The sequence below is a fragment of the Bombina bombina genome, chromosome 1, assembly GCF_027579735.1.
Source record: "Bombina bombina isolate aBomBom1 chromosome 1, aBomBom1.pri, whole genome shotgun sequence".
In the NCBI taxonomy this organism is placed as follows: domain Eukaryota; kingdom Metazoa; phylum Chordata; class Amphibia; order Anura; family Bombinatoridae; genus Bombina; species Bombina bombina.
In genome coordinates this window covers 847,113,741-847,125,849 of record NC_069499.1, presented here as the reverse complement: position 1 = coordinate 847,125,849, position 12,109 = coordinate 847,113,741, and the positions used below count along the sequence as shown (strand labels likewise).

Below are 12,109 nucleotides of genomic sequence, written 5' to 3'. Positions count from 1 at the left end.
TGACCTTACTCCATGAGTAACCCTTGGATTCACACCAATAAAGATATCTACGCCATACCTTATGGTACATTTTCCTGGTGACAGGCTTTCGTGCCTGTATTAAGGTATCAATAACTGACTCGGAGAAGCCACGCTTTGATAAAATCAAGCATTCAATCTCCAGGCAGTCAGCCTCAGAGAAATTAGATTTGGATGGTTGAAAGGACCCTGAAGTAGAAGGTCCTGTCTCAGAGGCAGAGACCATGGTGGAAAGGATGACATGTCCACTAGATCTGCATACCAGGTCCTGCGTGGCCACGCAGGTGCTATCAGAATCACTGATGCTCTCTCCTGCTTGATCTTGGCAATCAGTCGAGGGAGCAGAGGAAACGGTGGAAACACATAAGCCAGGTTGAAAGACCAGGGCGCTGCTAGAGTATCTATCAGTGTCGCCTTGGGATCCCTGGACCTGGATCCGTAACACGGAAGCTTGGCGTTCTGGCGAGACGCCATGAGATCCAGTTCTGGTTTGCCCCAACGGAGAATAAGTTGTGCAAATACCTCCGGATGGAGTTCCCACTCTCCCGGATGAAAAGTCTGACGACTTAGAAAATCCGCCTCCCAGTGCTCTACACCTGGGATATGGATAGCTGATAGGTGGCAAGAGTGAATCTCTGCCCAGTGAATTATTTTTGAAACTTCTAACATCTCTAGGGAACTTCTTGTTCCCCCTCGATGGTTGATGTAAGCTACAGTCGTGATGTTGACCGACTGAAATCTGATGTACCTCAGAGTTGCTAACTGAGGCCAAACCTGAAGAGCCTTGAATATCGCTCTTAGTTCCAGAATATTTATTGGAAGGAGAGACTCCTCCTGAGTCCACGATCCCTGAGCCTTCAGGGAGTTCCAGACTGCACCCCAACCTAGAAGGCTGGCATTTGTTGTTACAATAGTCCAATCTGGCCTGCGAAGGTCATACCTTTGGACAGATGGACCCGAGATAGCTACCAGGGAAGAGGATCCCTGGTCTCTTGGTCCAGATTCAGTTGAGGGGCCAAATCTGTGTAATCCCTGCTCCACTGACTGAGCCTGCATAGTTGCAGCGGTCTGAGATGTAAGCGTGCAAACTGCACTATGTCCATTGCCGCTACCATTAAGCCGATTACTTCCATATACTGAGCCATTAAAGGGCACGGAATGGAATGAAGAACCCGACAGGAATTTAGAAGCTTTGATAACCTGGACTCCGTCAAGGTAAATTTTCATTTCTACAGAATCTATCAGAGTCCCTAGAAAGGAAACTCTTGTGAGTGGGGATAGAGAACACTTTTCCTCGTTCACTTTCCACCCATGCGACCTCAGAAATGCCAGTACTACGTCCGTATGAGACTTGGCAAGTTGGAAGTTTCAGTATCAGGATGTCGACTAAATAAGGGGCTACTGCTATGCCCCGTGGCCTTAGGACCGCCAAAAGCGACCCTAGAACCTTTGTAAAGATTCTTGGGGCTGTAGCTAATCCAAAGGGAAGAGCTACAACTGGTAATGCCTGTCTTGAAAGGCAAACCTGAGAAACCGATGATGATCTTTGTGTATTGGAATGTAAAGATAAGCATCCTTTAGATCCACTGTAGTCATATATTGACCCTCCTGGATCAGTGGTAGGATGGTACGAATATTTTCCATCTTGAACGACGGAACTTTGAGGAATTTGTTTAAGATCTTTAGATCCAAAATCGGTCTGAAGGTTCCCTCTTTTTTGGGAACCACAAACAGATTTGAGTAAAAACCCTGTTCCTGTTCCTCCTTTGGAACTGGATGGATCACTCCCATAACTAGGAGGTCTCGTACACAGTGTAAGAATGCCTCACTCTTTATCTGGTTTGCAGATAATTGTGAAAGGTGAAATCTCCCTTTTGGGGGGGAAGCTTTGAAGTCCAGAAGATATCCCTGGGATATAATTTCCAACGCCCAGGGATCCTGAACATCTCTTGCCCACGCCTGGGCGAAGAGTGAAAGTCTGCCCCCTACTAGATCCGTTACCGGATAGGGGGTCGTTCCTTCATGCTGTCTTAGAGACAGCAGCAGGCTTTTTGACCTGCTTACCTTTTTTCCAGGTCTGGTTTGGTCTCCAGACCGTCTTGGATTGAGCAAAAGTTCCCTCTTGTTTATTATTAGAGGAAGTTGATGCCGCACCTGCCTTGAAGTTTCGAAAGGCACGAAAATTAGACTGTTTGGCCCTAGATTTGGACCTGTCCTGAGGAAGGGCACAACCTTTTCCTCCCGTGATATCAACAATAATCTCCTTCAAACCAGGCCCGAATAGGGTCTGCCCCTTGAAGGGAATGTTAAGTAGCTTAGATTTTAAAGTCACGTCAGCTGACCATAATTTAAGCCATAGCGCTCTGCGCGCCTGTATAGCAAAACCAGAATTCTTAGCCGTTAGTTTATTCAAATGAACAATGGCATCAGAAATAAAATAATTGGCTAGCTTAAGTGCTCTAAGTTTGCCAAGTATGTCATCCAATGGAGTCTCTACCTGTAAAGCCTCTTCCAGAGACTCAAACCAGTACGCCGCAGCAGCAGTGACAGGGGCAATGCATGCAATGGGCTGTAGGATAAAACCTTGTTGAATAAATATTTTCTTAAGGTAACCTTCTAATTTTTTATCCATTGGCTCTAAAAAAGCACAACTGTCCTCGACAGGGATAGTAGTACGCTTTGCTAGAGTAGAAACTGCTCCCTCCACCTTAGGGACTGTCTGCCATAAGTCCCGTGTGGTGGCGTCTATTGGAAAACATTTTTCTAAAAATAGGAGGGGAAGAGAACGGCACACCTGGTCTATCCCATTCCTTATTAATAATTTCTGTAAACCTTTTAGGTATTGGAAAAACATCAGTACACACCGGCACTGCAAAGCATTTATCCAGTCTACAAAATTTCTCTGGCACTGCAATGGTATCACAGTCATTCAGAGCAGTTAAAACCTCCCTAAGTAACACGCAGAGGTGTTCAAGCTTAAATTTAAATGTAGAAATATTAGAATCAGGTATCTTTCCTGAGTCATTAACATCACCCACTGACTGAAGCTCTCCTTCCTCAGCTTCTGCATATTGTGAGGCAGTATCAGACATGGTTCTTAAAGCGTCAGTATGCTCTGCATTTTGTCTCACCCCAGAGCTATCTCGCTAACCTCTAAGTTCAGGTAGTCTGGCTAATACCGCTGACAGTGCATTATCCATGACTGCCGCCATGTCTTGTAAAGTAAACGCTATGGGCGCCCTAGATGTACTTGGCGCCATTTGAGCGTGAGTCCCTTGGGCGGGAGTCAAAGGGTCTGACACGTGGGGAGAGTTAGTCGGCATAACTTTCCCCTCGTCAGATTCCTCTGGTGATAATTTTTTTAAAAACAGAATATGATCTTTATTGCATAAAATGAAATCAGTACATTTGGTACACATTCTAAGAGGGGGTTCCACCATGGCTTTTAAACATAATGAACAAGGAGTTTCTTCTATGTCAGACATGTTTATACAGACTAGCAATGAGACTAGCAAGCTTGGAAAACACTTTAAATCAAGTTAACAAGCAAATATAAAAAACGGTACTGTGCCTTTAAGAGAAACAAATTTTGTCAGAATTTGAAAAACAGTGAAAAAATGCAGTAAATCAAACGAAATTTTTACAGTGTATGTAATAGGCTAGCAGAGCATTGCATCCACTTGCAAATGGATGATTAACCCCTTAGTTCAAAAAAACGGATCAAAAAAACGAAATAGACGTTTTTTGTTTTTTTTTTTTTTTGTTTTGTTTTTTTTTAACAGTCACAGCCAACTGCCACAGCAAGCTGTGGTCCTACCTTCCCCAATAAACGACTTTGGAAAGCCTTTGAGCCCTTTAGAGATGTCCTATAGCATTCAGAGGGCCTTTGAGGGAAGCTTGATATCACAGTTTGTAATTTTAACTGCACCAACTGTAACTTTTATACTATAACAGTGGAAAGCCTCAGTAAAACTGTTTCTAGTCAAAATTTAAGCCAGCCATGTGGAAAAAACTAGGCCCCAATAAAGTTTTATCACCAATGCATATATAAAAAGGATTAAACATGCCAGCAAACGTTTATATTGAAATATCATAAGGGTATTACCCCTGGGAGTAAGCATGATACCAGTCGTTATTAAATTACTGTATTCAGGCTTAACTTACATTAATCCGGTATCAGCAGCATTTTCTAGTGTTTTCCATCTCTAGAAAAAATTATATAACTGCACATACCTGATAGCAGAATAAACTGCACGCCATTCTCTCGCTGAAGTTACCTCATCTGTGTAATCCCCTCAGACATATGTGAGAATAGCAATGGATCTTAGTTACAACCTGCTAAGATCATAGAAACCTCAGGCAGATTCTTCTTCTATTTACTGCCTGAGATAAAATAGCACAACTCCGGTACTATTTAAAAATAACAAACTTTTGATTGAAGAAAATAAACTAACTATATTTAACCACTCTCTCCTACAACATCCTAGCTTGTTGAGAGTTGCAAGAGAATGACTAGCTATGACAGTTAGGGGAGGAGCTATATTACAGCTCTGCTGTGGGTGTCCTCTTGCAACTTCCTGTTGGGAATGAGAATATCCCACAAGTAATGGATGATCCGTGGACTGGATACACCTTACAAGAGAAACAGAGGACGAAAGGGATTTAGGCATACTTATAGATAACCAGCTTAAAATGAGTGTGCAATGCAGGGTAGTAGCATGTATTAAAAGAGGCATTGATGCAAGGGAAGAAAGCATAATTCAGAACTAGAAAAGTTTCATAGAAGGGCCTAAAAATTAATAAGAGGGATGGAGGATTTAAACTATTAAGAGAGGTTACCCAAAGTGAGTCTGTTTACTCAAGAAAAATATATTAACTCATCTTGGATACTGTGTTAGTACCGTTGAGCATAGAATATTTCCTTCCGTTTCTGGTCTGTTATCAAATTTTACTTTTGTATGTTAAAGGGACAGTAAAGTCAAAAGTAAAACAAATATGGTTCAGACAGAACACACAGTTTTAAACAACTTTCCAAATGTGTTTTTTCTTGGCTTCCTTGTTTGAAGATTATAACTACTCTTTAACAAAAGATGCCAAAAGACCTAAGCAAAATATGTTAATAGAAGTAAACTGAAAAGTTGTTTAAAATAACATGCTCTAGATAGCTATTTTAGCTACCAGATACCTGATATGTAAGAAGTGGAAACTGAGGGCGATACCATCTATACCAGAAATTAGGAACCATTTAAAGAAACAATGCGTCTTAGAACAGAGAACTACCAATATAGACAATGAACGTGATGTAAATAAATTTTTCCTTAAATGGGCGCCTTTTATTAAGATTTTCCCTGATAGAGAAATCGACTATCTGATATCTCCATTTAAGAACTCGGAGCTAGTATTACTAGGTCTTTGGTGATCTGAGGTAGGTTAGTGCAAATTGAGAATGTTTGTTTTTCCCTTCCCTCCCCCCCCTTTTTTTTTTTTTTTTTTTTTTTTTTTTCCTTCCTTTTGGTCAATAGGGTGGAGTGTGGGGGGAGGGAGGGAGGGGTGGGGGGGAGAAAAATATGGAAAAATTCCAACACTGAGTTACTAAGACAAACTGAATAGTTCAGCTAATTGGTATATGAGATGTAATATACAATTATTTTCTTTCTTGTAAGACTGCTATGGTTTTTTTATTTTTGCTTTTTTTCCTTTTTCTCACTGTTGTCTTACTCTAATATTGCCTTATATCGATGAAGCATAATAATATGTTGTTTTTTCTTTATTGTGAACTTGTACTCACTGTTGGATAAAATAAAATAATATAAAAAAAAAAATAACATGCTCTTTCCAACCCATTTAAAGAAATGGAAAACTCTACCGCCTTTTTAAAAACAGATCCGGAAAGTTAGTGACATTTTAGATGGAGTTTACTTCATCAGTTGTAATGAAGATGCGCTATCACTTACTTAATATGGATATGAAATTCTCAAATACACCACGCTCTGCCACCCACTTCAAAAGTCATTTTTTCTGTGAGCTAATGGTCTGAATTATTCTCTAATCAGAACTCTAGGTACAACAAAAGAGTCATATAGGGAGAGCGCTGATTGGACAACAATTCAAACTGTTGGTTTACAGAAAAATTTACTTTTGAAGTGGGTGGCGGAGCAAAGGCTATTTTAATTTTATATATATACTAAAAAGTAAGTTATAGCGCAACTTCATTACAACTCATGAATTAAACTCCATCTAAAATATCAGTAACACTCCGAATCTGATTTTAAAAAAGGGGAGAGTTTACAATCACTTTAAAGGGACACTAAACCCAATTATTTTCTTTAATGATTTAGATAGAGCATGCAATTTTAAGCAACTTTCTAATTTACTCTTATTATCAATTTTTCTTTGTTCTCTTGCTATCTTTATTTAAAAAAGCAGGAATGTAAACCAGGGCTCGACAAACCCAGGAGCCTGGGAGCCACTGGCTCCTAGAATTTTACCCCTGGCTCCTAACTTTTTGGGTTATTCTCCATATATCTATATACAAATCCAACTGTCTGGCTCCTAAAAAATATGCCTGGCTCCCAAATATTCTTACTGGCTCCTAATTTTTGAACATATTCGTCAAGCACTTGTAAACCTTAGGAGCCAGCCATTGCTGGATCCTAATCTTTACATTACTGCTTTTTAAAGGGACACTAAACCCACATTTTTTCTTTCATGATTCAGATAGAGCATGCAATTTTAAGCAACTTTCAAATTGACTCATATTATCATTTTTTCTTCATTCTCTTGATATCGTTATTTAAAAAGCAGGAATGTGATGCATAGGAGCCGGCCCATTTTTGGTTGAGAACCTGGGTTATGCTTGCTTATTGGTGGGTAAATGTAAGCCTCCAATAAGCAAGCGCTATACATGGTGCTGAACCTAAAGTGGGCTGGCTGCTAAGATTTACATTCTGGCTTTTAAAATAAAGATAGTAAGAGAATGAATAAAAATTGATAATAGGAGTAAATTAGAAAGTTGCTTAAAATGTCATGCTCTATCTCAATCGTGAAAGAAAAATTTGGGTTCAGTGCCCCTTTAAATAAAGATAGCAAGAGAAATAGGAAGAAAAAATGATAATAGGAGAAAAGTAGAAAGTTGCTCTATCTGAATAATGAAAAAAAATTAGGCTTATTGTCCCTTTAAGTTTAATTTTGACTTTACTGCCCTTTTTAAAGACACTGTGTTTACAATTACACATTTTCACAATTATTAAAATATTTTTTTAAACTGTATGTACGATATGGAGTGATAAATGATGTACATAACAGATTTCAAAGCCCATCTGATTTCAATGCATTGCCAGTGCTTGTGAAATTTTTACATGGTGGAAGAAACTAAAAACAACCTAAACAAAATAGTAAGTTTTCAGTAAGTCTGTAATGTAAATAGAACAAAAAGTTTAAAATCTGCTACCAGTAACATTTTAAAAGCATGGTGAAGTTTTACTTTTGATACAAAAAAAAAAAAGGGATTCAAAAGGGAACCAGCTATTTTTAGAATATTTGTATTTTACGGACCTGGATTTTCCCCTTCTTCAATCCTAGTAAGGCACTGCATTATACGCAGTTGCCTGATGATCTCAGGTGTTGATCCCAAAGGCCGCTGAATTAAAGCTGGAAAAAAAATACATTTCAACAAATTTTACTAGGCTTTGTCACTTATCCATGGTATATGTAGGTTTAATTAAAACAACATTTTTATAGAACTACTGTGTGAAATACAACCTTATACAGCTATTTCCATGATTATATACGTTATGTTTGGTAACATGATAATCTAATATGAACCACCTACATTATTTTATTTGCTGTGCTTAAAAGGTAAATGAAAATATTTATTTTTCATCTTGGGACAAAAAAATAATAATGTTGCATTATGCATGGCAACTAATTACTTGCTTATATGCTTCAAATTTAGTCTTCTATTTCTGTAACACTGAGCCAGTTAAAGTGATGGTAAACTAGACATGTTTTAAAATCAGGAGTCAAAGCAATATTTTACAGGGACTTTGATCAGTTCTAATAAAGATGCTCTGTAATTTACTATTTAATCTAGCAGTGCCATTCTAATACCCAGCACTCTGAGTATTAGACTGGCACAGCTAGATTAAAAGTAAGGTTACATGCATCTTTATCAGAAGTGATCAATTAAAGTCCTTGTAAAATATCATCCCGAAATTGATTTTAAAACATTTACCAACACTTTAAATATACTGTAAATGTGGTTAATGGATTTTAGTACTAAAACGTTGAGATTTTAAATAAACATGCAAGCAGATTTTGTGTATTTTGTGTTAATCAAATTATCATATATTAGTTGCTTCCCTGTATTTTATATAAATAATACGATCTCTCTCTGGATGCTCTCACCAGCTACAACATCTCTGATCTCCTCAAAGTCCTTATGACGTTCGCTCTGGAAAGCAGCAACGGCGCAGCGAAAATAATAATCAAGAACCCAGTTATTTACGGTTATCTCCAGATCCACAAGATTTCTCGTCGTATCCTGTGTTTTCTTTGAAGCATTCCGTTTTTTGCTCTTGCTCGCCATAGTGCCACAAAATGAAAACAAATCCAGGCGCTAGTGGAAACACTTCCGGGTCTGGCATGACGTAAGAGAGATGCGCCTTTGCGAATCGGCCATCTTGATAAGGTCGCAAAAACAATATACTGTACATTACATAGGATCAGACTTGTTTTGGATGGCATTCGACATTTTTATTAGGCACAAACTAGAAGAGAAGGGTGTAGCTGCAGAATGGAGCTCCACTCTCTAGACAGGAAACATGTGACCACTCAAAGCTTTTTTTTTTTTTAAACTTTAATGTAACAAACAACCTATAGACAATCATTCTGAAAATGAAACATTTTGCAGCTTTCTTGTTCTTCTTAATGTGCACTCCCAGTGGTTACCTTATAATTGACAATCAGCATAAACCACTGGGAGAGCACATTAAGAAGAACAAGAAAGCTGCAAAATGTTTCGTTTTCAGAATGATTGTCTATAGGTTGTTTGTTACATTAAAGTTGATTTAAAAAAAAAAAAGAAAAAAAAAAGCTTTGGGAGTGTAGGTCACATGTTTCCTGTCTAGAGTTAGCGGAGGTCACATGTTTCCTGTCTAGAGTGGAGCTCCAGTCTGCAGCTAGACTACTTTGAACTAGAACGATAATTTCGATAGGCTATAATTGTATCATAAACAATCTTTTTGACCCGAATTGGCTGCTATCTACGTGAATATTTACCGCTCTTTTGTTTACAACTGTAGAGCTATTGGGAAAGGAAATGTTCGTTTCTGGAACCGCTGTACAAATAGTATAAAATTAACACTTTTAAATTGCTTATCAATTATTCCATAGCGAATGTTGTCTTGCTTTTTGAATGGAAATTAGGTCTCTGTCGGACCACACATTATATAGTGCACACATGATAAGATAATGCCTAAAAATTAAATTAGATTACAATCACATTTTTAGATAAAAGTGACACAGAACATGATTTCGTATTAAAGGGTCATTATATTATTTTTTAGAGCATGTATTTTTAGCTCTAGCAACACTACAATGGGATTAAATACACAGTTAAAGTGAAAGTAAACTTTGTCTAATCGCTACTAATAATTGACAAATACATCCCCCAAAAAGGTAACTTTCTTTTATCATTTTACTCGATATAACTAGCTTTTTTTCACAATAACTTATTCAAAACTCTCTCGCCGATCCTCCGCCCGCATTCAAAAAATATTTTTCTTTTTCAGTGACGAATACAGCCATATTTAACTTATTGGTCCCCCAGTGGCGTCCCAAAACGTTCACTATACGCCCCTGGCTGTAAATGCGCATTTGGCTATCTTTGAATTATGTCTGTCTTTAGAAGCGCATTCATGATAGCCGCATGCGCAGTCTAATGAAAACAGAGTCCCATACAATTGATAGTATTTATTGTAACGGAGAGCGTGGTATTGCACATGCGCATAAAATATCTTCTCGAGAACGAGCACGTAACCATACGTATACGGCGGGTGGGACCATTAGTAAGAATTATAATACACAAGCTAAAAGAAAGCAAGGGGGAGGAGGAACATAGTGAAAGGTTAGATTGAAAATATATCTATATCATGAAAATCGTTAAAAATTATTTTAAAAAAACTTAGCGACTACATTAGTTTATAGTAGATTTAAAGGGACAGTAAAGTCAAAACTAAACTTTCATGATTCAGATAGGGCATGCAATTTTAAACAACTTTCCTATTTACTTTTATCATCAAATTTGCTTTGTTCCCTTGGTGGTATTTTTGAAAAGCTAAACCTAGCTAGGCTCAAACTGATTTCTAAACAGTTGAAAACCGCCTCCTAGCTCAGAGCATTTTGAAAGTTTTTCACAGTTAGACTGTGCTAGTTCACATGTGTCATATAGATAACATTGTGCTCACTCCCGTGAAGTTATTTAGGAGTCTTCACTGATTGACTACACTGCATGTCTGTCAAAGGCACTTAGATAAGGAGGCTGTCTGCAAAGGCTTAGATACAAGGTAATCACAGAGGTAAAAAGCATATTAATATAACTGTGTTGGTTATGCAAAAATAGGGAATGGGTAATAAAGGGATTATCTATCTTTTTAAATAAGAAAAAATTTGGTGTAGACTGTCCCTTTAAGCATTGGCTTATTGATATATTGTTACATTTACTTTCACTTTAATGCTTGGAAGCCGCAGAGCATTGCTGGTCCAGAGCAGATACAGCTATCTGGATCAGCAACAGTGTCCACTAGGGGGCAGCAGTGGTCTGTGGCTCCTGAGTAGTATTTTAACTATGTATTAAACCCCAACCCATTTAAAGGGAATAAACACATAGCATTGCAGAGTCACTAAAGTTACAATTACATGCTCTGAAAAACTAGAACATGTAGTGTTTACACTATAATGGTCCTAAACTATAACATATTAATAGAAATTGAGAATTTTAACCAACATTGAGTTATACCATTAAAGGATCAGTCAACACATTACATTTGCATAATCAACAAATGCATGATAAGAAGACAATGCAATAGCACTTAGTCTGAACTTCAAATGAGTAGTAGATTTTTGTTAAATAAATTGCAAAGTTATGTCTATTTCCACTCCCCCTGTATCATGTGACAGCCATCAGCCAATCACAAATACATATACGTATATGCTGTGAATTCTTGCACATGCTCAGTAGGAGCTGGTGACTTAAAATGTTTAAATATAAAAAGACTGTGCACATTTTGTTAATTGAAGTAAATTAGAAAGTTGTTTAAAATTGCTGCTTTATCTGAATCATGAAGTTTAATTTTGATTTGAGTGTCCCTTTAATCTATACCAGCCATTCTCATCCTTCCTATAAATCACACCACCAGTCACTGGCAGTGCAAGTTAATATAACAGGAAATGCACAGCCTTTCTTTTGTATTTCCATTGGATAACATGTCAGCTAAGTCTAAACATTTCTAAAACAAATTAACATCTTGTTTGCTTTTCAGTAACCAAACTCCACCCACCATGTGCCTTATTTGGAGGAGCCAATCTGGGCTTGAATCAGCATGTCATAATGTTAGTTTAAAGTGCATTGTTTTGCTACTATCAATTAAAGCCAATAAGGAAAATGTATGGAGCTTGGTTAGCCTTGGGAAGTCAACAGGGTGAATTTCAAGGTCAGAGTTTGAAAATCCACAATTTTAAGAGCAGAACTACATGAAAAGGGGGCAAAATAATTAGATCTGTAAATTGCAAAGTTGTTTATTTTGCATAAATAAAGTTTATATTAAAATCTCAGTGTGTTTACTGTGGTGTCTCAAGATAACTGAGAGCACTGAAGGTAGGAGTAGGATAATAGCAAAAACACCTTTTTTTCCCTTTCATTGTTCAACCTCTCCCTCAAGTTTTATCTTTAAACTCTCTGAGCCCTCTTATTTTGTCTTTTTTTTTTATACCACCTTTTGAATTGTCTTGTCTTGTCTTACTTATATGTGTCCTTTGCTCTTTCACTGGCATTGAACCCCTCACTCATTTTTTTTAAAGCATCCAATCAACA

At 37.7% G+C, this 12,109-nt stretch overlaps 1 protein-coding gene across 1 annotated transcript in view; it reads right to left on the bottom strand.

Moving 5' to 3' along the window:
* Nucleotides 1–8,812, bottom strand: part of TERF2 (telomeric repeat binding factor 2) — a gene marked incomplete in the record, with an annotated part of 134,240 nt that extends 125,428 nt beyond the window's left edge. Inside the window, 2 exon segments of the mRNA XM_053699482.1 lie at nucleotides 7,573–7,668; nucleotides 8,425–8,812. Of these exon segments, the coding sequence (XP_053555457.1) occupies nucleotides 7,573–7,668; nucleotides 8,425–8,605 (277 nt within the window).
* Between the last annotated feature and the right edge of the window lie 3,297 nt (nucleotides 8,813–12,109).